The 27,478-nt window shown below is 33.9% G+C and overlaps 1 protein-coding gene across 5 annotated transcripts in view; it reads right to left on the bottom strand.

Moving 5' to 3' along the window:
* OXR1 (oxidation resistance 1) overlaps positions 1–27,478 on the bottom strand; it is a 76,539-nt gene that overhangs the window by 36,831 nt on the left and 12,230 nt on the right. For all 5 annotated transcript variants that reach the window (XM_047842141.1, XM_047842142.1, XM_047842146.1 and 2 more), the window contains exons 2-7: positions 25,107–25,189; positions 20,540–20,647; positions 19,290–19,403; positions 12,839–12,991; positions 7,496–7,680; positions 3,764–4,515 (exon numbers count right to left, since the gene is read on the bottom strand). In XM_047842141.1, the coding sequence (XP_047698097.1) occupies positions 3,764–4,515; positions 7,496–7,680; positions 12,839–12,991; positions 19,290–19,403; positions 20,540–20,647; positions 25,107–25,189 (1,395 nt within the window). The remainder of the gene's footprint in view (positions 1–3,763; positions 4,516–7,495; positions 7,681–12,838; positions 12,992–19,289; positions 19,404–20,539; positions 20,648–25,106; positions 25,190–27,478) is intronic.

Here is a 27,478-nt window from a genome sequence, read left to right as displayed (position 1 = left end):
TACCATGCTTAAAAAATTCAGATAAAGTGATGTTTATCTCCAAACTTCTAACAAATATAGAATAAAATTTTAATTTACTGACACTTACTTAGATGAATTTTCTAAAGGAACTTTTATTTTCTTCCAAAGGTAAAGTGACAGGTACAACCAGACCAATGAACTAGCACCCAAGTAATGAACTGAAATTATGTCTAAGCGCATTAAGAAAAAATGTGAAAGTTTCAGCAACTCTTCTATTAAATTTTTGTGTGGAACAACCATATTAAAGTAATTATATGCACAAACATAATTTTCTGCATGTTCTCTATCAACCTTCTAGAATAATATCTAAAAATATTTGCAGAACTTTAAAAGGTTTACTTTTCATATAGTTGTAATAAACAAAAATTTACTAAAAAAAGTTTCTGAAGCTTTTACATATATATGAAAGTAAGATATAACAGTCAAAAATATGCTGGACTCAGCCATCTGGACAGTTTATTAAGCCTGAATTATCTCTAACTTCCCAAATAGAGATGCTGATGTAAGGTACACTGAGGGTCTGACACTATGAATGAATTCAGGATTTTGGACATAATGTTTCCGAAGTTGGCATACTATGGAAGAATAAGCACTTTACAGTCAGGAGAGCTGGGTACTAGTCATGGCTTTCTTCTGTACAATACTGCAAAAGGTGCATAATCTATATGAGCCCCAATATTTGCATCTGATTAAAAGAGTGAACCTTTACCATTTTCCCCACAAATATATTCCACAACTGTGTACCTATTAAATCATGCTATATTAAAAAGTCACTAAAAATTAGAAACCTGGATTATTTCCCTATGACAGAACTTCTAGCTACTTAACATCATATCCCACACCCAAAAACCCCACTAAAATGAAAGTAATCTACCACATTAGGTTAAACAGAATCCCTCACTTTATCTTTTTCAAAGGTTTCAAAATATAAGAAAACCGTAAGACACAAGGATATCAAATAAAGATATTCACACCAGCATTCTTTACAAATATCAAAGACAGGAAATAACATGAATTGTTAATAACAACTGAATGTGTTAACAATATGGAAGCTGTTAAAATATAGGGCCATTAAAAACCATATTTTCAAAAACTATAATGACTTGGGAAATTATTCATGACACAAAATATTAAGTAAACAAAGGATACAACACTATCATCCTGATTTTATATAAAAAATATCTATGTATAGATACCTACAGATATCAAAATCGTATACATGTGTATTTAAACGTGTGTGTATACACACATACACACTAAAAATCAAAAATAAATGTAACAATTGTTAACAATGAGTATTTCATTGATGAATTTCAGGTAATTTTTATCAATTTTCTAAAAATTTCCTATACTTGTCAAATGTTCTTTAATGAACATTAGTTCTGAATAAGGAAAAAGGTATTACAAAGGAACTATTCATATTCAATCTTTTATAGAATTTTATTTGAACTAATTCTTTAACATCTACTGAATACAATCTTTAGATCATTAGGATATCTAAAAAAGATGGTGCAAAGAAAATTCAGTACGTATTTTAAAAACTGAACCAAACTCTCATGTATTGCTGGCGGAAATATAAAATGTGCAGCCATTGTGAAAACAGTTTGGGCGTTCCTCAAAAAATTAAACAGAGAAATTCCATAGGATCCAGCTAATCTACTGTTGGGTATATATCCAAAAAAATGGAAAAGAGGGATCTGAGCAGATATTTGTACACTAATGTTCAGAGCAGCATTATTCACAATGGCCAAAAGGTGGAAACAACCCAAATGTACATTAACAAATGAATACATAAAAACAATGTGTTATGTATAGTTAGCCCTTGAATGAGACAAGGTTAGGGACACCAACCCCCAACACAGTCAAAAATCTGCATATAAACGTTTGACTCACCCAAAACTTAACTACTAATAGCCTACTGTTGACTGGAAGCTTTACCAATAATATAAACACTTGATTCACACAGGTTTTGTATGTTATATGTATTATATTCTGTATTCTTACAATAAAGTAAGCTGGAGAAAAGAAAATGTTAAGAAAATCCTAACGGGTACATGGGTGCATTAAGCATCTGACTTGATTTCGGCTCAGGTCATGATCTCACAGTTTGAGTTCAAGCCCTGCATCAGCTCCGCGCTGACAGTGGGGAGCTTGCTTGGGATTCATATTCCCTCTCTCTCTCTCTCTCTGTCTCTCTCTCTCTCCCTGCCCCTCCCCTGCTTGTGTGCTCTCTTTCTCAAAATAAACTTTAAAAAAAGAAAATCATGAGGTGGCTGGGTGGCTCAGTTGGTTAAGCGACTGACTTTGGCTCAGGTCATGATCTCATGGTTCCACGAGTTCGAACCCCGCATCAGGCTCTGGGCAGACAGCTCAGAGCCTGGAGCCTGCTTCAGATTCTGTGTCTCCCTCTCTCTCTGCCCCTCCCCGACTCACACACTCTCTCTCAAAAATAAATAAATATTTAAAAAAAAAGAAAAAAGAAAAGAAAATCATAAGAAAAAAATACATTTACAGTATTGTACTGTAATAAAAAAAAAAAATCATGTATAAGGGGACCTGCACAGTTCAAACCCATGTTGTTCAAGGGTCAACTGCATAATAGAGTATTATTCAGCTTTAAAAAGAAGCAAATTTTCATACATGCCACACCAAAGATAAAACTTAAAAGTCATTGTGCTAGGGGTAATAAGCCACATACAGAAGAACAAATATTGTTATGACTCCACTTATATGAGTTGCCTCATATATAGACAGAAGTTCACAGAGACAAAAAGTAGAATGGTGGTTGCCAGGAGGTGAGGGGAGGGGAGGGGAGAATGAAGAGTTACTACTTCACGGGTGCAGGATACCTTTTCTGTTTGGAAAGATGATAAAGTTCTGGAAATGGTAGCGGTGATGACTGTACAACATGAAGGTACTTAATGCCACTAAAATTTACACTTAAAAATGGTTAATACGGTAAACTTTATTTCAGCAATAAATTATTGAATTTAAGTTTTATAATTTCATATATAAATTGGATTGATTAGAATCAATATTCTGCCAGAATATCAGAAATGCTGGCTAGGTTCCCTGAAGTACACCCCATTATGTATTAAGTGGAAGCAGTGCACATTAGAAAACAACATGGTCTACTACTATAATTTTCACTAAGTAAACTACTAAAAACCAAACTGAAAGAGAAATGGCGTTTTAATTTATTATTCTTGGTGCTTTATAAAGGAAAATGTTTAATCAGACAATGATGAACTTCCAGATACTTGGAATAATTTCAGAAATAAACTTGTACGTCTAGTTGCGCTTTTTTAAAAAAGGGTACAATTACAAACTTTGGCAATTACACTATTACAATTACAAACTGCAATTACATTATTTTATGCGCAATGAAAAAGGGCCTTTTAATGAGGTAACATACCAAGAACTAAGAGAAATGGAGAAATCAAAGGTATTCCAGAACTTGTGTGCATTTTCAAGAAATTAATTGTTTAAAGATAGAACACAGTCAGGAGGGTGTACACATGGTGGAAAAGATGCTCATTATGTGTATAATCCGCCATGGGATAAGGAAAGACAAGACTAGGAACTAGACACCATATACTTACCCCTGGAGAAAAGTAGCAGTCAAGGGCCACTAGATTGTCCTTCAGAGTGGCCTATGATACAGCAGCTTTTTAGTCCGTGAGGAAGGAGGAAGATAATATGCAGTAAGATGAATTAACTTTATATATTCCTTAACACTTACCTTCTATATCAGCAGTTGCTATTTTATGCTTAATTTCTTTTTGTGACACCTGTTGAATATTTTCCCTTTGCTGCTTAGTCTGTTGCATAGTATGGGTTTTCCAGAGTTTCCGGAGTTCTTCTACCTCTGCCTCGGAGTCCAGATTTTGTTCCTTTCCTTGTTTTCCTTTGTTGACAGTTTGCTTTTGTTTAAAATCTGCTGCTTCCCCAAAAGATATACTTTCTTTTTCACCCTCTTCCTGATGTAGTGAATTCTCATTAAGAAAATCCTGGTCTGCATTTCCTTTTATACTTGTGCTTTGTTCTTTAGAGCCTGAGATCTCTTGAAAATTATCTGTAGCCTGATCTCCTTCCTTAATGGCCTTTTCAAGATTATTTAAATCTGTTTTAAGAGAAGTCCCAACTGCATTTGTAGAATGTCCAGAATCAGATTTTAAGTGATCAGTAGTAGAAGACTCTGATATGGCTGTTAAACATTCTCCACCACTTTGATTGACAGTTTGCACAGATTCTGATGACGCACCAGATGATTTATCTTGTCGAAGCTCATCTGAAGAGACAAGCTCCTCTCGTATAGGAGAGAGTTCCGATTCTGTGAACACATCTTCAGAAAGAGACTCCTCGGTGCTCCTGGGAGCAGTGCTGGCACTATCATTACCTGCATCACGGGTTCTTGAGTCTATTTCATCAGTATTACTTCTTGTCATTTTCTTTAAATGGCAGAAATCCCTTCCTGATAACTGATCTATCTCTCTGTTAATAAACAAAATTAAAAGTTATTACTTTTTAAGTTGCAGGGTTTTATTTCCCACAAACTTAACACTCAATTAGTACTAAAAAGGTTTCTCTAAAAGGGATATATCACTTAATAGCATATCAAAATTTGATTTATACTGATAGGCCAAATAATTAAGTCAAGCTTTTGCAATAATCTAAGATCTGGGAAACATCAATGTAAGATTTCCAAATTGAATTCATCTACCTGAAAAGAGGTTGAAGATGTAACTTTTGGGTGAAAATATAATTCTACACTAAAAATTATTCATTAATGGAATATGGAAAATTAGCTTAGATAAAATTTTGATTAAAATTTTACATGTCTTGATAAAGAAAAAAATACATTGATATTACCCACATGGATACATGAACACCCAGTACTTATTTATTTACATAGATATTTGTAATCTATTTGAATAGAGATTGCACTAAAATATTAGGCTCAAATGCAAAGCTGAAGACCAACTGGAATAGAACTAAGGCAGTACTTACTGGAATTCTTCAGGCTACCAGAAACCACTCTTAATTCAGAGAAAACTTGTTCATCTAAAGGTTCAGATACTAGATATGTGAATGGTTTATATTCTATTAAGACTTCCATATTTAATGGCATTTGTAGATATGAGCACTAATGTTCAAAGTTAGATAGTTTAAGTTCTAGAAGGAGGTAGTATAAACATCTATATAAAGCATGAAATAAAAGTCAGAAATTTAAAATGATGGTTAAAAGCAGTTTGTGACAAATTGAAATTATAGTAGTTCTGAGTGGAGAAACCACGAACATTTGTTTAAGAATAGAAAAAAAACCAGGAATGTAAGCTGAAACAAAAATAACTGGCTGTCTCTGGATGGTGAAGCTGGATAATACTTTTATTCTTTTTTGATATTTTTCAAATTTCATAGAAGTATGTACAATTTTTATAACTAGAATAGGTAAAATGTATTTTTTAAAAAGGTGTTAGTTGAATTACAATTCATATATCTCTCTCCCTCCCTTTTATCTGATTCACCTTAGGAGACAAAAGCATGTGATTTGTGCTATTAAAAATGTAATAGTGTCATCTACTGGTGATCCATTCAAATTGCATATATAGGGTCTTGGAACTTGGCAAAAGGCAAAATTTTGAGAAACTGTATATGAACATTTACTTAAAAAAAAATTTTTTTAATGTTTATTTATTTTTTAAGACAGAGGCAGAGCATGAACAGGGGAGGGGCAGAGAGAGAGAACAAGACACAGAATTTGAAACAGGCTCCAGGCTCTGAGCTGTCAGCACAGAGCCCGACACAGGGCTCGAACCCACAAACTGTGAGATCATGACCTGAGGTGAAGTCGGATGCTTACTAAGACCCTTAGGTAAGAGACAAAATTAATAAATGTAAGAGAATCTATGTTTGAATAAAGGCTGTAAAACCTTCGCAGTTAATATGCTAAAAGACTAAATATTTATTTCTGTCAATGATGCTGCTTCTGCTTAACACGGTTCCAGAACAATACCTTTGAAATCAACTTCCCAAGCAGAAGATGGAAGAAAATCAATCAAATCTTGTAAGTCAGTTTTGCTACACATGACATTACTCTGCAAAACTACTTGCTTTATTTATCTGATTTGCTGCCAAATAATGTTTTTAATTAATTTATAAGGCAAGAACTGAAAAGACACTTCTTTTTGGAGGAATTTTTTAAATGTTTGGACCAAATGTATCATCTTTCCAGGTGACATTCTAAATTATAAAATAGCGATCTGCAAAAAAGAGGAGCTCTACATCATCCTGGTGGAATACTTACAGATCATTCAGCATAAGAGAATCCCAAAGAATCATAATAAAAATCTCAACCGTGACTGACAATATACGCATTCATATATAATCTTGTTTTTCTTTTAACCGAATCCTTTACTCCTTTATCTTTTTCTCATCCCTCCACCCACTTCAACAATACTTACTTGCTCAAAGTGACTTTGGATGATGATCTACAAAAATAACTAAAGTAGAGGATATTCTAGGAATTATCTGCACCTCTACTGAGGAGTTTACCAAGCCACAATACTATCTATTGAATGGAAAGTATAATGGACACTTCTTGAATAAGGGATTTTATTCTACCACAGGTATCCTAACAACTCATGTACTCTGCCTCAGAAACAAAAATAATTTGCTCCTTTCCTAGCTAAGCAGTTCTGTACCACACGAGTTAATTTTAGAACAATGATCCACATCCCTGTGGGCTAATAAAGGAACATATATCTTTGGCTCAGTTAAAGTGAAGCCATTTTTAAATGGTTGACAAAGTATGTATGGAAGAATAGAGGGTGTTCTTTTGTTACATATCAATTTTCTTCCTTTCTTCTTCTCCTTCCTTTTTTGGTATACTGTCTTCTTCCCCTTTTATTTCTTATTCCTCCTTTTTATCTCTGGTCATTCCTGTGGTCAAGCATGTCACTTTCAAAGGCTGTGCTGAGTTGCAGTCTTATACCTATGTTATTTGAAGCCTACAAATCCCTTGACCGGTATATTCCAAGGTTAACTCTTTCAAGATTAACTGAGGAAGAATGATGCTCATGTGATCTCCCCCATATCCCACACTGGACTCTTCAGGCTCTTGTAAGAAAAATCTGAAAGCTACACTAGTTCACTTGTATTACCTTATATTAGTCACAGAAATAATTTAAAATTCTGTGTCTTTATAAAAAGAGCTGGTAAACACTAAATTAAATGAGGTTTATAGGTTAACTTTAAACATCCAGTTCTCTGACAAAATATACAAATATAAACCTAAAACAATTCCTAATTGTTTAAGGTGTGTTAAGAATAATCTTTTCAATACTACATATACTTTTTCATTATTGACAAAATGAAAAGCAGTTATAATAAAAAAAAATACTAAAGAGTATTCGACAAGGGCCAACTATCTAGATGTAATAAAATCACAAAAGAGAATAAATACCAATCTTACATGGGTAAAGATTCCTTTATTTTGCTATCCAAAATTTCTTTGTACATTGCAGCTGACATCACCTCTTCCATTGGACACATGATGCCATATTCCTCACAGCCATTCTCTTGAACCAAAGGGTCAGTTTTATGTGGATCAAACATTATATTATTTGGTGTAACCAGCAGCACACCACTGACTGTGCCCTAAGATGAAAAAAGACAATAACATTTAATCTTCAAAGCTTAAATTTTCACAAAGTAGTCTAGCTGTTTTTACGAATTTTCTTCTGAAGTTAGCCTTCTGTTATATATAAAAGTAGTACATTCAAGCACTATGACACTCTCATGAAAACATTTTATACGTTTTACACTAATTTACATTCTGCTTCCTGTGTTGTTCCCTCACTAGAGGTACCAAATATAGTTTCATATACACAATGCAGGTTTAATAAATTATGTGTTGATGATTCAATACAATACAAGGGAAAAATAGCATAATCTCTTTAAAATATTCTTTTAAAAAAGTCTCTGTTTCAACTTGCCTCTGTTACTGCCTAGCTATTTGACTTGGGGCATGCAAAGTTTCAGTTTCTTCATCTGTAAGAATAGGCATAGTAATCATTTTAATTTAATCATGAAAAACTATGAAATTTCAAATACATTTAATAAATAGCAATATAAATACGAAGAGTCCAACCTCTCAATTTAAAAATGAGCAAATTAAAATCCATAGGAAGCCGATCCCACTAATATCAGCTAATACTTATTGAAAGCTCTGTATGTATCACGCTTTATATAAATCATTGTCTATTTGATCTTCACAATCATAGCTATGAGATGATTATACTGATGGGAAAATTAAGGTTGTTGAGAGGCTAGACAACTTATCCTAAGTAATAAATAACATGGCTAACTGAAAAGCAAAGGAATCAAGATTAAAAATCCAGGCAGTCTGTGCTTTTTACTAAAATCCTTCCACATTCGAGTATAAACTACAGTCACTCCAAATGTGCTAAATATTCCTTAATCCCATTTTAACTCCTATCTATTACCATATTCCGTAAGTATAAAAGTGTAAAGCCAGACAGAATTCTAAAAATAAACTAAGTAGTTACTTCAAAGTTGTCTTATCTTTTCTTCTGAAGCTATTAAGGAGAAGAAAAACTCAAATCCCGCTTGATTGGTATCATATCATCCTTCGAAGTCCATATTCAGCTCTGGCTTACCTTTTTACCTTTTACCTGGCTTAACTTTAAAAACATAAAACTTAAGTTATGACAGACACTACCATTAAAAATGATCAAGTAAAAGACTAAAAGCAGAAAACTCTACCTAAAATGGTCACCCAACTGTAAGTGGAAAAAAGTTAATGCGGACGGTTCAAGATAATAAAACATACTTATTATTTGTAGTAGCTACATGCAATATTGGAAAGAAGCATATGTGTTTGCAGGCATTTTGGTGGGTTTTGGTGGCAAAAAAAGAATCGATCTAAAACTCTAAACAGCATTTGTTTTAGTTCAGACTAGGGACCACCTAAGTAGGGAGTAACTTTATATAATCCATGGCCTAATTATATTTTGAACGGTATTTTAAATAGATTCATATATATCAGTCTATATTCCTGGATCATACGCCAACAGAAGTCAAAGAGTAATGGTAAAGTATGTTGTAGGGACATTTACATTGCCACAGATAACCTACGCAATAGATAATAAAGAGTATATACAATGTAAAAATCTTAAAGATTTCCGATCTTCTATCTTCCTTACTCTATCTTGCCCTGTATAAACTTGTTATTTGAGAAGTAAAATCAAGATCAGTAAGAATTAAGGAAAGCAAACACCAAGTTTTTGGAAAAACATCAGGTCATCCTTGATTTCATAAATTTCAAGTAAGCATTAGTTTTAAATAATGGCATAATATCAGGTTCACTGGCATAACATTACACACTATCTTTCACTTTTTTTTTTTTGCAAAGACAATGATTATTAGGTATGTGACAGAAAAGGCCCAATATTAATGATTATGCTTTAATTCAGTATACCTATTAATTCTAGAATACTGCTACTCTTAGTAGTATAACTACAGAAATCATGGGTAAAGCCTCTCAAAAACTATGCTTCTACTTCTTGGATTAGAAGAGGCTTAAAGCCCTGCCTCTTAACACTAGACTGATCAACCTGGTAATGTGAATTCCCAGGAATTCACACTTATTTGCTGCTATTGAAGGATGTGCTAACATATTCTTCAAGCCTCTCTTCCTCTGACTCTAGGTGGGACTCTGAGGTATTGTGTCAGATGTTACTCCCCCAAATCAAGAGTTGGCCACGAGAAACACTACTTCAACATAAAATTCACAAAAACCTTTTGAGAAAGTAACTGCTCAAATTCATCTAACCCAAGACCAAGTTTGACATTATATTCAAGCTCATCTAACCCAAGACCAAGTTTGAAATCTTACTGAAATTCATCTAACCCAAGATCAAGTTTGAAATCATAAACTCATAGTTAAGCATTCCCCCTTCATTCTTTTTAATACTATTTCATAAATCTGGATATATTATCAGGAGCAAGAACATGTTACAGTCAGAGGTTTCAAATTAAAATATCTTCTTAATCCACATGACCTTCAGAAATTTTAATCACAGATTTCTCTTTGGTATTAACAACTGTCAATCCTTTATGTACAATTACCAGACTAATCTTCCATGGAGAAAATAAAGTCTGTCTGTAAAAGTTACCACTTACACTATAATATTTCTGTATATACTAGAAGATAAAAAACTATGATGTGGGAAACCATCCCAGCAGACTAAACGCTTGTACCCATCTTTTTTTTCAGTCTTAAGTCCACTCTAATTTAACTATTATAATTATTGTTGATAAATTTCCACAATTTTTACATAAATAACCTTTACTACAGTAAACCTATAGAAGAGCCAGCCTCCAGTAAGTGATTAGGTTCCAAGAACACCAGGCTGCAGGTTGTTCCTAACTCTGACAATGACTTTATCTTTGCTTTGATACTTGAATAAAAATGTTATTCAAATACTTACAGCTGAAATTCTGCTTCTAGTCAAGAACTAATTCTGCCTAAAACTACTAAAACCATACACACACACACACACACACACACACACACACACACACTACATGAAAGGACTATGTGCAGCTACTAGAATGCTGGGGAGTGCCATGTGAATAAGGGAAAACAAATAAGGATGAACTCTACAAATGCCGCAGCATACTGACTGGAGAGCTTCCAGGACAGAGGCAGAGAAAGGAAAGGAGAGATGAGCCCTTCCTACTGAGAATGCTTTGAAGGTCCACAGAGGTCTTCTTTCAAGTTTCTAGCTGAGCACTGAATGCTATCTATGTATATGGCAACTATCCCAGGATGAGAAAAGAAGCAACACTCAAAAGAAGCAGAGGAAACAATTCACAGAGACAACAGAGAAAGGTTCAGTTTGTGTTCTTAATAACCACAGCAAAAAACCCATGTAATTTACAGGGCCCCAGAAAACTCAGAAGGGAATTGTCTCAGTAAAGGGTAAAACTAGCTATAGTTGCTTTGGTTCTGCCCAACAAAACTTAAAACAAGTCATGATATGATCAAGCTGTTTCCAAAAGACAACTGAGTCACAGAAAACAGCACAAAAATAGGTAGGGAAATATAAAAATATCTGGCACCCAAGAAGATAAAATTTATATCTGATATCCAGTTAAAAATTACTAGGCATGTAAACAAAAAGAAAAAAGTGACTCATCACAATGAGAAAAGTCAATTAACAGAAACAAATCCAGAAGTGAGAGAGAAAACAATTCACAGAAAGACATTAAAATAACTATTATAACTATATTCCATATATTCAAGAATAAATAAGGTAGATTGTGCATGGTAGTTATGGAGAAGGAAGATATGAGAGCCAGTTTGAACTTACAGAGATGAAAAATATGCTCAAAAGAATTAAAAGCAAATTAGACATGGCAGAAAAAACATTAAGTGAACTTAAAGGTATAGCAATTAAAACTGTTCAAAAAATAGAGAAAAAGAAAAAAGAACAGAGTATCAGTGAGCTATGAGACATACCATCAAACAGCCTAAAATATGCATAATTGGAATTCCCAAAGAAGAGGAGCGGATGGAGAAAAAAAAATTGAATATGGTCCCAAATTTTCCAAATCTGATAGAAACTATAAACACACAGATTCAAGAAGCTGAATGAATCCTCAGCAAAACAAATAGAAAAATACGCCAAGGCACACCATAAACCAATTGCTCAAAATCAGTGATGAAGAGACTATTTTATTTAAAAGATTTTTTAATGTTTATTTATTTTTGAGAGAGAAACAGAGTGCGAGTGGGGGAGGGCAGAGAGAGAGGGAGACACAGAATCCGAAGCAGGCTCCAGGCTCTGAGCTCCAATCTGTCAGCACAGAGCCTGAGGCGGGGCTTGAACTCACCAACAGTGAGATCATGACCTGAACCAAAGTCGGATGCTTAACAGACTGAGCCACCCAGGCGCCCTTGAAGAGACTATTTTAAATGCAACCAAAGAAAATTATCTATGTTGTACACAACACCAAATATAAAAATTGTGTTAGAGTTCTCTTCAGAAATAGTGCAAGACAGAAAACAGGAGGTCTGAAAGAAACATCTTTAAAGTTCTGAGAGAAAAAGAAAACCATGTGTGGCTTCTAAAGTTAATAACATACTATAGTTACTTTCTAAGTAATATCTGGAGTTTATTCTCCAATTCTGTTATTTTACTATACTCCCTCTGCACACTAGAAGTTCTTTGCATACAAAAGCAGCAAGGTGTGGCAGACGAAACATTCACACTGGGTTTGAATTCAGGCCATGACAGAGAAACCTTACCTTGGACTTTAACCTTTCCTGAAAGTTTGCTTGTTTGTTTGTTTTTTTCCTGTGAAGAATGAATAGAACCACCCATTTCATAGGATTATTTTGAGTTGAGGAAATAACTGAAACATCTCATATACTTTCTGGCATACAGTAAGTATTGAATAAACAGTAGTTATCTTCTTTTTGTGTGCTATACCAAGTTTGCAAGAGTTATCACTCCAAACAGTGCCCAGAAATGGTCATTTTATATCAGCTTTTTGAAATATTCTATCAATAGCAAATTAGGGGTAATTTATTATAGTAAATTTATATCCCATTGCCTTTAACAACTGCAAAAGACCACCAGATTCTAAGTTAGTTATAAGCAAAGTCCATACAAAGTATTTCCACCAGTATCTTTTTAAAATATTCAAGCAGTTGATGTCAATAATTTAAAATGTAAATTGTCAAATCGTGATATTTCAGTAATAAAGCATGATTAAAAATTCTTACCTTGCCACTGGTAATATATTTGCAATTAATTTTAAGAAATTTCTCAGTAAATGCTTCTTCCTCCTCAGAAGTTGAAGATACAACTCGTGCAGGTCGAATACCAGTAAGAGTAGATAAGGGAGTTGCTTCTTTTGGGTGGACTACATCAGGATTCTTTAAAAAAATAAATAAAGGCACTTCAGAGAACTAAATACAAATTAGCACATTATTAAAGCCAAATGAATAGCTTTCCCTAATTCTCATCACATTTTGGAGGTTAGCTCAAAATATTCTCATTTAAAAAAAATATACAGGAAAGAACAGCACTGTTTTCACATTCAGTAAAGGTTTCTCACAGCTTAAACTTACATTTTCAATGATTTCTTAATGGGTTATATATTTATGAATCATCTGGAAAATGTAGGAAAACTACATCTCTTGTACCTTCATACCACACACACATGCATGCACGCACGCATGCACACATTCAGTTGTTCCTGAGACCATTTAATATATCCCTCAGGTGTTGGGAGCAGAGAAAAAATGGGAGTGCTTGTCTGTGATACATAGGAACTCAGTCAAAACCATTCACTGGAAGAGCCTTTTAAAATCTTAAGCTACAAAGAGTTTATCAATGCCATTCTACAAGGTATTAGTATTATAAAGTAATATTAAGTAATTAGATCACAGATTCTTAACTCTTTTAGTGCCACGGACCATTCTCATAGTGAAGCCTACCTAGGGGCCTTCTTTTCAGAATGTTTTTTTCAATGCTTAAAATATAGGACTACAAAGAAAAACAATTATACTGAAACACAATTATCAAAACATTTTTAAGACTGGATATATATTTTTAACATAACAGTTATGTATACATAATTGATACATAAATGCTTCCTTATTAAACATGAAATAATAAAACCTAGTGTCGACGCTGATAATTACAATTTTGAACTAGATGGCTATAAACAATATTTCCAATATCTATAACACTAAAGTGATTTGAAAATATCTGTGACTTGTATTGGGGACACAGGCATGCACAGTGCTACCCTACAGTTTGTTACTTATAGTCTTAATTTAAAAAATATATTTCAGTTAAAATTGTCTATATCCAAGTTCAGAGACTCCTTAGAACTCATGGTTCCTCCCAAAGTTCAACACTGTGTACAATGTAGGAAGGCTAGACAAATGTTCTTTATTCTTTGTTTTAAATACCTCCAGAGGCACTTTACACTTCCTGAATTAACGCACAGTGTCTTGTAGAACAGTTTTCATAGCAGCAAGGTTCTTCAGAAGTTTGGGCTAAAATTAGGCACTTCGTAACTAATACCCAATAGGTTTGACTTGGCCTTTTGAAAAAATAGCCTCCTCTTCAATCTCAAAGACTCTGAAATACTTGAAAAGCACTCTCAAATTTTAACATTACTTTTTCCGCTTCAATAAATGGATTTAACTCCTTAAGTCTATATGAGGATAAAATTTTAGATTCCCTTTTTGAATTTCATATCTCTCTCTTAATATGCTGGGGTGAAATCTCTACCATTTGGACAGATACTCGACATACATTTTTTGAAGGAAGATCAGCACAGAATGCTGCAAAATAACTATATTTAATATGTTATGATTACATTTTTGAAAACCTAAAATAGAATTAGATTTTAACAGCTGCATAACACTATTCAATCATTAATATACACTGACAAAGTTCTCAATCTTTTTATCTTGTGATACGAACTAATCAAATTTACACTCATTGAAAAAGGGATATTAGTAATAATATTGGATATTTATGATTATTTGTTACATTTAATGGCTATATGAGCCATTTAATCTTCAAATCATTGATATGGGTATATACTATTACCTTAATTTTAAAGGAAACTTATGGTTAACCAAGTTCAGTAACTTTCCCAATAAGTAAGATGAAGCCAATATGTAAACCCAACTTGTCAACACATGAACTAGTAAGCTTAACTGCAATACTATACACCTTCCCTTTCAAATATTCTTCTGAACAACTGATACATGTGCACCGGGCGAAAAAAGCCAATTCCAGAGCCATTGGAAAGCCCCTTGCAGGCTGGCACAAAACTATCAAGAAATTTATGGTTGTTCAGTGACTGCCAAATCCAGCTGACAACATTACCTACTATGTAACCATATCATTCACAAAAACTATAATCAAGAAACACTGTCAAATGCTTTCCTTATATGAAGATGCATCTCATTGAACATGATCTGTTAGGTTCCCTCAAAGTCTCAAATTCTGTATCTATAGCAATCCCGATTTGTCAATGCAATCCTATTAAAATGAATATATAGATTGGCTTAGTAAATGTTCAAAGTATAGCACATAAGAGTACATTTCTTTTTAAAAAAAAAAAAAGTTCAGAGGAATTGTAATTAGATCTCATAATAACTTACATACATGTACATTACCCAAATGATCAGTATCTCTATGCAGCTGGTTTTGACTGGTATTTACAGATTCTGATTCTTAATGCAGTGAGTTGGAAGCTCATCAGGGCTTTGTGAAGTTTCTTTGTGCAATTCTGTTTTAGCCACTAGGGATAGAAAGGTCCTTAAAAGTACAGAGTATAAACATCTATCTACTGAGCCTCAATCATTGCCCCAAATATTCAAATGTGCAAAAAGCAAAGCATTGCTAGACCAAGTGAACCGAAAAGGTTGACTTATGGTCATCTTTTTTTGTACAATATGATTAAATATTACACATTTTGATATTCCAGCTATAAAGTGGTAATAAAGAATATGAGCTCTGGATCAGACTACTTGGTTTGGAATCCTAACTCAGCTACTAGCTAACCGAAGGACCTTAGACACAAATTACTTAACATCTCTCCCTCAGTTTCCTTATATGTAAAATAAACACTGTTATTGGTCAGGTACCAGAAGAAGCTGGTGGCATATCAACTTGAGTTAATTTAGAGAGTTTAAAAATGGAACTATTTACAAAAGTATTATGCAGCGTATATGAACAACAGAGGCTTCCTTATCATCCATAGGCCTAAAAAGGTTAAGGGGAGAAACAGATACCTACAGAGGAATCTGTGGAAAGGGTTGTCTGATGAGATGAGAGGTTGGAGAATGCAGCCACTCTGAAGTGACCTTGTAGGGAGGGAGCTAGGAGAATAAATATGCCCCATTCTCACTCCTTTCGTCTTATCTTCTGCCAATGTTCTCGAAAAACCAAAACCAGGAAAAGCAGGTCTAGGGAGCCTGCTGATATAGTCTAAAGCCCAAAAGAGGATAGAAAAGGATGCAGAATCGGTCCAGAAGAAAAAAAAAACAAAAAACAAAAAAACCAGCCAGGCCAAGTTGAGGTTGGGAATGAATGACAATACTTACTGACACATGGTAAATTTTAGCTATTTATTTTTTATTTACACTTAACATTGGTTCCACCTCTTTCCATGTTTCTTCACCAATATGTGAAGAAAAAAAAATGTGAGAAAATTGTTTGACCCTGGAAATTCTCAAAGATAATATTTTTATGTGATAATTATTTAAAAAACCCACTGAGATCCTTTATACTAACAAAGCCAGGAACCTATCATTTTAGCTTCATTCGTAAGCCACTAAACAGCTGAACATTCAGAAAGCTACAGGTGATTATTAGAAATATAAACTCTGACAATTTCTGGGAAAAACATGTGACAATAATACTAAATGAGTTGTATCTAATAAAATGTAAGATCCTTGCTTCTAAGGGACTTAGAATGGCAGACATAAATCCAATGATTATAATACAGAGCTATAAATACTTGAAATATATAGAAAGTTACATAGGAATATTATCTTGGGAGTCAAGTAATTAACATATTTCTAGGTAAAAAAATACAGTTTATGAAACTGCCATTCAAAATAATCATTTCTAACTATTGCCTATAATCAATAGGGAAAACTTCAAGAACTCAATGTTTCTTAACTCCTTCCTGGATCCATCCTAGAGAGAAAGAACTTATTCATTATGACCAGTTATATTAGAGGATACTTTCTGGGCATCTTTGACAGCAGTTGAATCACTACAGATTAAAAGGTCATTCATATGCCTTTTTATTCTCTCCCTCTATTTCACTAGCATGGCAAAAGTGAGGAAGAGAGCATTTCACACAGGAGAAGGCCTGGCCTTGTTGCTCCCTTGAGTTTCAGCATTCTCTTCTTTCTGATCTTGTGCCTTTCAAGAAAGTCAGTTGGTAGGAAGATTCAGGTTAAGGATGAGGGACAGAAAAGGACCCCATAGACTTTTCGTCAGGCACGATGCTACAGTTGTTTCCACAATTTCGCTTTAGGCTTTGAAAAAGAAGGTAAATTAACCTAACGCTACATCTCCTTTGTTGCTGTACTCCTTGTGAGTACAACTCTTTGTAAGTCTTATGGGAAAATAGCATGGCTATGTTCAAAAACATATTCTTAGATCATTTAGTCCAACAATACCTACTCATTAGAACCTGACTTCCACATTCATCAACAGTGAAAACCAGAATATATATCTTTCATGTGACTGCATTCTAAAGTACAGTGCTGTGATATTTATATAAATAAGATATCCAACAAATACATATTTGAAAATGACTCCACTTCTCTCTCTCTCTCTCACACACACACACACACACACACACACACACACACACACACACACACACACAGTCCCTGGGCAAGGTATTCCAAGAAAGAAGTGCAACTAGTTTAACAACAGAGGTTAGAAACCAATGTCTAATAATTTGTAGGCAAATTAACATTAATAATTTGTATTTTCTTACTCATAGGTTATTTGGTATCTTAAACTGTGAGTGCAAACTGGGCAGAGAAAAAAAGGATGTCTCCTAAAGCAGGCAAGGCAACACCAAAAAATCTCCCACAGGAATTTAGGCATTTAATATACGAATAGCCTTTTATATATAACCATAATCTTTAAGCCATCATGAAAATGGGAAGTCATGATTAGTATGAATTTACAAAAAAAGGCACAAAAATATAATTATTTTCAGAGAGATTTTAATCAAAATTATTAAATACCATTTGGTCCTTTAAAATTCATTTGTAAAATGTAACTTATATAGAACATTCCTTGAAAATGTTAGGTAAATCAATCCACTATTAATTGCTAAGAATACTTAGAAGAATGATTAAATGACAAATTATTTAAATTTTTTTTAACATTTATTCATTTTTGAGAGACAGAGAGACACAGCATGATTAGGGAAGGGGCAGAGAGAGAGTGGGAGACACAGAATCTGAAGCAGGCTCCAGGTCTGAGCTGTCAGCACAGAGCCACTCAGGATGCGAGTTTATGACCTGAGCTGAAGTTGGACGCCCAACCGACTGAGCCACCCAGGCACCCCAAGATGATAAATTATTTAAAACTGTTTATTTTTTAGAGAGTGCACATGTGTCGGTGAGAGACAAAGAGAGAGTGAGAGAGAGAATCCTGAGTAGGCTCTGTGCTCACAGAGCCTGCTTTGGATGTGGGGCTCAATCTCACGAACCGTGAGAAATCAAGAGTCAGATGCTTAACTGACGGAACCACACAGCTGCCCTGATAAATTATTATTTTTTTTTTATTAAAAAAAATTTTTTTTTCAACGTTTTTATTTTATTTTTGGGACAGAGAGAGACAGAGCATGAACGGGGGAGGGGCAGAGAGAGAGGGAGACACAGAATCGGAAACAGGCTCCAGGCTCTGAGCCGTCAGCCCAGAGCCCGACGCGGGGCTCGAACTCACGGACCGCGAGATCGTGACCTGGCTGAAGTCGGACGCTTAACCGACTGCGCCACCCAGGCGCCCCGATAAATTATTTTTTAAAAGGCAGTGTGTCGGGGCGCCTGGGTGGCGCAGTCGGTTAAGCGTCCGACTTCAGCCAGGTCACGATCTCGCGGTCCGTGAGTTCGAGCCCCGCGTCGGGCTCTGGGCTGACGGCTCAGAGCCTGGAGCCTGTTTCCGATTCTGTGTCTCCCTCTCTCTCTGCCCCTCCCCCGTTCATGCTCTGTCTCTCTCTGTCCCAAAAATAAATAAACGTTGAAAAAAAAAAAAAAAGGCAGTGTGTCAAAAATAAACTCAAGTGTTCTAGGTAAATAAAAACAGTGACAGAAAACTGAAATAAAAATTAATTGGGCATGGACTTCCTATCATGAAATTGTCATGTATGTCAGGTAAAACACCTTCTTTAAATTATTATATGGCATTTATAAGAGAGAGTTGATGAATATCTTTGGACTACCACCAATAACAACAGTGAGATAATTTAAGCTGTTTGGTTTAATAAGAATGTTCCCTTTAAAACCTGTTATGTAACAAAAAAACAAAACAAAAAAACAACTGTTATGTAACAGAATAAAAAGGTAAACTCTAGTTTTAACCATAGTCAAAGTAGAATAAAAAACAATGAAGATATATATATATAGTGAGATTTCTTCATAGTTATCTTTGAAAAGTAGGGACACTTACAGTGGCCTTATCAAATTCAGCCTCGGAAGATGTTGGTGACAGAGGACTTATGGGACTTAGAGATGGAGAGCTCTCAACACTGGAGACATATTCAGGATCAGGAACATATAAAACCTGCAAGAAAACATTCAAATGAAGATTCACTCAAACTGAAATATTAACAATTGAATGGTGTTCTATAGGCAAGTACCATTAACGACCTTCACCAATAAACAGAAAATAAAAATATTCAGATTTTTTTTCAACGTTTTTTTTATTTATTTTTGGGACAGAGAGAGACAGAGCATGAACGGGGGAGGGGCAGAGAGAGAGGGAGACACAGAATCGGAAACAGGCTCCAGGCTCTGAGCCATCAGCCCAGAGCCCGACGCGGGGCTCGAACTCACGGACCGCGAGATCGTGACCTGAGCTGAAGTCGGACGCTTAACCGACTGCGCCACCCAGGCGCCCCTAAAAGTATTCAGATTTAAAGAATATTTATTACAATAATTCTAACAACACAAAAAAAGACATTTATATTCTATTTAGACAAGTTTGATAATAAATAGTGTCAAAGACAGGGTGGGGAAACAATAATTATCATATACTATGGGTGTTCCTCTTACAGGACAATTTGGTAACAGCTAACAAAATTTAAAATGCATGTATCATTTAACTCATCTATTTTACTTCTAGGACTTTACAGAAACTCCTGCATATATAAAAAAGAGCGAGATGTACAACAGTGTTCTCTACATCAATGTTTATAATAACAAAAGAGCTGAAACGGTGTAAAGTTACTGTATCTTGTTAATATGTCAATATAGTGCAACACTACCTACACATGAAAAAGTCTGAGGTGAAGCCACACTTAAATATTTTCTAAGAATCAAAGTTAAATTGAGACAAAAAGAAAAAAAGAGACAGAAAGGCTTCTGGAAGAGTATACAAACTGTAAATGTGGTTGCTTCTAGAAAAGGAAACTAGAAGTCGAAGATGGGATAACTTACCTTTAAAAATTTTTGAGTTTTTTATCATGTACATGCTATTGCTTTGAGTATTTTAGTAAGATAATTCACAATTATTTTCAATTTGTATTAAAAAAATTAATATGCATACAAATGACAATTTTCTCTTCTAGAGCCAATATGATTTGTTCAAAACATGCATAAAATTATTCCTAAAATTTCCATATTATTAACTATACTCAATGGATAATTTCTGTCTTACTACTTAATGCTTCTAAGTACCAATCATTAAAAAAAAGATACCTGTCCAGTAACAACTGCTCGGGAGAATAACTTATTTAATTGAACAAGTTCGTTGGGCGTTGTATCAAATTTCAGGGCTATACTATTCAAAGAATCCCTTGATTCAACCTGTTTAAAAGAAAAAATAAATTATTTGAATCTGTTAAAACAGAAAAGCTACAACCTGATGTTTAATACCATTAATATGTCTGTGGACCAAACTCACATTTGATTAACAAGTGGTATTTTCCATCTTTAGATATAGGATAACTTGAGAAATTTAGTGTTTTGTTAGCAGATGGTCTCAACCTATTATGATATAGTGTGTATGCTTTATCACAGTATATCATAATTATATGTGGGCCTCTACTGCAAGTAATTTCAAAATACACAATATAATTTACAAAACACGAATGATTTTTATTTCACAAAGGCTTTAAAAATGTACTATTCCTTTAAATAGTTTCTAACACATATGGAACCTAGAAACATACAAATTTTATTTTAGCCAAGAATGTTTGTATTAAACTGAAAATACTGTATCTATATGTTTATATTAAACTGAAAATATTACACCTTTATGTTTATATTCTGCCATTTAAATATGCAAATTAGATAATATTTGAACCAAAATTTAGCAATCCACTTCTAAATCATTAGTATATTTCAATGATTGACTTAGTATATTTTAAGTCATGGGATTTTGCCAATTATCCTGAAAGAAAAAGTCATTTGATCAGTCAGTATATGCCTTTGGAGTCCCCTATACATAAGGCATTGTAAGAGCTCTATAGGATAAAATTAAGCGTAACTAAGTGGTATCAGTGCACAAGGGATTTACAACATAGTTGAAAAATAAGAAAGACAAAAAAGGTTTCAAGAAAGATGAAGAGCAATTTAAATGAAACAAATATAACAGAAGTTCTGAGTATAGACAGTGCAACACATTTGCTACAAATTGTCCAAGGAAGACTTTATTAAAAAGATTTAAAAGCTAGATTTTGAAGAAGGAATAGGAATTTGAGAAGTAGAGAGAAGGAAAGAACATTCAAAGCGAAGAGAATAGGACTGACACGGTTAGGAGACAGAAAAGTACAAAACACTTTTGTGCGATACTATTTCTTCCCCCTAAACCACCCAGAGTACACTATTGAGTTTAAGATTTCAGGAAGGTGAGTTACTAGAGTTAATTCTAAAAAAGGATGAGATTGAAAGGGCACTTACAATTAGGCTGTAGAAAACTTTGAAAGTTAGAAAAAGTAGCTAGGTATATAATGTAAAAAAAAATAGCATGTATTTTTTTCTTTAATGGTTATATAAAACCAAATCTATGACAAATACATTGGATAATAAACTAGTTCTGCTTCCTTCTGTGCAAACGTTCTCATCTAGGTAATGAGATGACCTATCACTTAACCTATTGAGATGATATAGGCAGGTCTCTGTAAACAAATTATATTTTGCAGTAACATCTGTAAGTTTACAAAGTACTTTCATATAATCACATTTTATCCATACAATGATCCTTTTAGATGGGATGATGAATGTAATAAAAATCATCAATAATTATAAAGCGAAGAAGCTACATGGCCTGAGTAGCAACAGGTCTAGGACTAATGAGATAAGAGAAGAAAAACCAATTTAACACTGCAGTAAATGAGGCTGAAAGTAATAAAAAATGTAAAGGACGAGATTAAGGTTTATAAGGTTTCCAACTAAGACTCACGAAAGCGCTCATGGATTGAATGAGTTTGCAATGGTGGTGGTGGTAGTAGCAGTAGTAGCAGGTCAGGGGTGCGAATGGTAATAAGCAATTGATGTTGAATCCCAAAATTCCAACCTGGACGAATAACAAACTGAAGGGAAATGGAAACAAGAAAATGGAGCACTGGGCAAGGATGGAGAAATTGGTGAGAGGTTTCCTACAGTGCATTAAGTACAAAGTGACAGTGGGAAATACATGCATGTAGAAAGGCAGGAATAGAAAAAATTTGGGTTCTCACTCCACACAGTTTTAAATTCCTTAAGATCTCCAGGTAATGGAATCTGTAAGTGGAAAAGTGAAAAGAAACACGGGACCACTTACATTTGGAATCAAGAAGAGCAGAAATAGCCAGTAAGAGATGGAAGATACAGTCAAAATAACAGCAAGAATACCAGGGCAATGAAGCACGATGAAAGCAAAATGTAGTGCAATTAGTTTCAAGCACAGAGAGAAAAAAATGGGAGATATAATAAAAAAAAAAAAGATGGGTGACCATCTTTCAGAATTATGAATGGCATACTCCTTAGACTGAAGACACACACTGAAGTAAAAATATGTCTGAATCTAGACTTATCACAGTAGCACTGCAGAACTGTAATGGAAAAAAGGAAACTCCAAAAACAATCTTAAAACAAGACGACTGCCTAAAAATGAATAAAAAGGCAACAGAGGGACATAGGACACTGGATTACAATACGCAAAGTGTTGTGTGAGAAAAGAACTCTCAGCCTGATAATTAACAGACTGATGAACTCCCAGGAATGAGGGTGCAGTGAAGACTTTCAGACATTGTCTAATTATCCATTCCCAGATCCTCACTGAAAATAACTTAAAACGGAAAAAAATAAAATCAGAAGGAACAATGGGCAAAAAGCAACAAAGAAAAGGCCAGAGTTTGATAATTAGAAAATTATTAGTGACCTTGGAAAAGGCTCTTTCATGATAAAGGTATACAAATATTAAGTTAACTAGGAATAAAATGATAATGTATAGCATTTTCACGGTCTACTTTGGATTCCTACTTAAAGTGATTTCACAATGAAAAACAGTATGTACGTGTGTATATGCAAATATATACACACATATACATATGCATGATTTTAATTTTAAAGCTACAATGCAATGAATAATATATAATACATTTAGGGGGTTTAAAATGTATTTAAGCTATATCATAAATATTTCAGAACAAATTTTGAGAGTACATTATATTAAAAGTTTTATTTTAAGAGAAATATAGGGAGAAATACATTTTCCTAAATATAAAAATCATGTCATATATTTTATATAAAGATGCTATATGAAAATTTTATAAAACTATAACAAGAATAGAATAGAAGATAATAAAATATTAGTTTTAGAAATACATTTCTTTCTTCTAGGATATAGCATAGGGAATAAACAAAGGACTTAAAAAACAAGGGGAAAAAGTCTAAACAAAGACCTGCAAAAGGATGTTTTATAACTTTTCTGGTTAATACTTGATTATTTCCAAAAGGTCACATATAATGTTAAGACAAAATATGATTTCAAGTTTCAATTAACCTCCCTCCACAAAATAATGGTTCTTAAGTTAAATTTAACTTTGCTACAGATAACACAAGTTTTATTGAATTACAAGAAAAGAATGGTAAACTCCTAAAATTAAAAACAAACTAAACTTTCACAATTCTTCACAATCACACTATTACATGTATAGATAACATCGTATGTCTCATGCCTATAATCTTATGTCTGAATAAACACTAACAAAGACATCAAATTACATAACCCATTATTTTACTATTTGAACTTATTTTCTCCATTTCTCAATCATGCAGAGAAGGTACAAGCACACTGAAGTTTATAATATGCTTTAAGAAGAGATTCTTTCAATGGTAAAAGTACTTCTACCCTAAATACCTGGTTCTCAACTTTTTAAAAATACTTAAAGTCTCAAATCATCAATTATGCAATATATAGAAATAAAGTGTAACTCTAAGTTTTTGATAATTTCTTCAATTTTAAGGATTCATGGAAAATATTAAGATTCGAACCAAGACTGGAAGGTTTCATGATGATGCAAATACAGAAATTGTTTAAAATTTCTACTTTCTTAATACAGTTATAACATATTAGAAAAACACAAACAGTAACACAAAATTAAGGTCAGCTAAAATAATTGGCGTATAACATTATTAACATTAGCTAAATAAACAACATTTACACACAAGCCAATGAGCATTACACCACAGACTAAAGTTGACTTCTCACTTCAGTTTTCCTTGGTAACCAGAAATGTAAAAAGCTGACTGCAGGGAGATTTTGAAGGTCATTTTAAGAACACAGAAACAAGTTCCATTTCAAAGCTAAAGAAACTTAGCTATAAATCAGTGCAAATAATCATCATGTGAGAGGTTATTCTGGAAGATAAATACCAACTTATCTTTTAAGTATTCTATCTGCCCTTTTCATTATCATTAACACTGTTGGGAATATAATGAAGATCACATTTCTCAAAGAGTAAATATTTTCCTAAAGGCCTAATCTAATAAAAATTATTAGAACACAGGACCTTTGACTCCCTGTAAATTACCATCTACACTAAATTAAATTTGCTGGAATAACTGTCTTTTATCACACTTAATAAAATTTCTCTTTAAGGAAAAAAACCCCTAAAATACAATTAAGATCTTAAACATTATTATTAATAAGTTATTAAAACACGATTTTTGAAATAAGGCAATTTAACAACTTTTATCTTAGTTATTTCAGTATAAACAAAGAATGTCTTAGGTAACACTCTTACAAAGACAAATCAGCTTTTTTAAAAAAGTAACTTACAGTATACTCAATAGTTCCTTTAGGTTTCTGAAAAGACATTCGTCTCCCATCTTTCTTGTCTAAGGTCTTCTTTTGGCCAGTGTCTGAAAAAAAAATGAGGTAAAATTCCTATTAAATTTATTTTCCAGGGGCGCCTGGGTGGCTCAGTCAGTTGAGCGTCCAACTTCAGCTCAGGTCATGAACTCGCAGTCCATGAGTTCGAGCCCTGCACTGGGCTCTGTGCTGACAGCTCAGAGCCTGGAAGCTGCTTCATTCAGATTCTGTGTCTCCGTCTCTCTCTGCACCTCCCCTGCTCACACTCTTGTCTCTCTCTCTCAAAAATAAATAAACATTAAAAATAAATAAATAAATTCATTTTCCTTTCAGAGTAATGTCAAGGACTGCTAACTAGAGCTCAGTGGGCAGTTATCTTTTTTTTTTTTTTTTAATTTTTTTTTCAACGTTTATTTATTTTTGGGACAGAGAGAGACAGAGCATGAACGGGGGAGGGGCAGAGAGAGAGGGAGACACAGAATTGTAAACAGGCTCCAGGCTCTGAGCCATCAGCCCAGAGCCTGACGCGGGGCTCGAAGAATCGTGACCTGAGCTGAAGTCGCTTTTTTTTTTTTTTTTTAATTTTTTTTTCAGTGGGCAGTTATCTATTAGACTAACTACTAATACAGCTTGCTCCCTGGGATTCTCTGCTCTAAAATGCAACCAGCTGTCAAAAATGAAAATGTATTCCTCGTTGCTTGCTTTAGGAGCTGACCAGTATGAGACACTATAACTGGAAGTCAATTCAAAACATAAGCAACTGTTAGCAGAAAGGATTATCAAATTTTATTGAAAACTAAATTATGGATTTCTTTCAACCAATCTAACTTAATTACAATAAACTATATTTGAGGATATATTATTATTATTACCAAACCAAGTCTGAAAAATGTAACATTAATCCTCACAGGAGAAAACAGCTCTACTTTTACAACCATAGTTAAAGATGGAGTCTTCTCTATTGAATTAAATTACTAAATTCCTTGTCTACAGACTATAAATTAAGATACCCTTTCATATATAAACACACTTTGTGCATTTCATTTCGATAAAGTAGTATTTTTCACTTTGCTTATCAAGACACTTCACTTGAACATGTCATTATTACCAAGATTATGGTATCTGTTTCAGTTTAAATTTTGCATTAGTGCTAACCTTCTCATCCATAGTTCATGTAACAATCATTACATTGAAATGATAAAATACCACTCTTACCTAAGTAATTTAAAATGATTAAAATCAATCTCTAAAGAACAAAAAACTCAAAACTGAAAAAGATAGTGAATGGCAAAATGCTATAATATTCACCATCAACATTCTACAAGATTAAAATGATAGTTTGCAAAAATTAGTTCTACCCAAACCCAAACAATCTAGAAAGTGTCTATTTGTTTTCCCTCTATCCAATCTTAGTTCAATTCTGACCATACTAGAGTTTGTTTATAGGTACCTAAGTAGCTCAGTTGGGCAAATGGTTCTAATAAAGCATTAATAATAAAAACGGTAAGTCCGAATCCCAAAAAAGCGCAGTTTCACAATGCCTGAAAAAGCTCTCCTAAAACCTTTCTGATCACCTAGGCTAACCCAAGTGTCTTTTATTAATCCCATAGCATATGTATGTCTCCTCCATAGCACCTGGCACAGTTTTAAATTTCAATCTCTTTTTAATCCCTTATACTAAATGGTAACCTACACAATACTGAGCTTTTGTTCCACAATGCCTCCTCAGTGCCTAACAAAGGGCCTGACATGGCAAACCTCCAGTGTGAATGAACTACAACTTAAACTGTACCTTGAACTACCCCAATTCTCATAAAGTCATTAATTTCCCATAAAGAAAAACAGACAAAGAGTTATGGCTCATATATTACACCCCTAGGAGGGAATGTATTTTATATATACATATATATGTATATATTGCATATTATACATACATACAGTTTGTGAGTTCAAGCCCTGCGTCTGGCTCTGTGCTGACCGCTCGGAGCCTGGAGCCTGCTTCAGATTCTGTTGTGTATCCCTCTCTCTCTCTGCCCCTCCCCTGCTTGTGCTCTATCTCTGTCTCTCAAAAATAAACATTAAAAAAAATTTTTAAAAAAAAATAAACATACAAAATCATATTCAATCTAACTCATAACTAGAGAAATGTAAATTTAACCTACACTGAGATACCATTTCTCACCTATCAGACTGGTTAAAATTCAGAAGCCTGACCACACATTGTAGAAAAAGCAGCATTCTTGTATATTTATGGCAGGAATGTAAAATGAGAGGCTTCTGGGTGGCTCAACTGGTTAAGCGTCCGACTCTTAGGTCTTGGCTCAGGTCATGGTCTTGTG

The sequence above is a fragment of the Prionailurus viverrinus genome, chromosome F2, assembly GCF_022837055.1.
Source record: "Prionailurus viverrinus isolate Anna chromosome F2, UM_Priviv_1.0, whole genome shotgun sequence".
Classification (NCBI taxonomy): Eukaryota; Metazoa; Chordata; class Mammalia; order Carnivora; family Felidae; genus Prionailurus; species Prionailurus viverrinus.
This window is presented reverse-complemented; position numbering and strand designations above follow the sequence as displayed.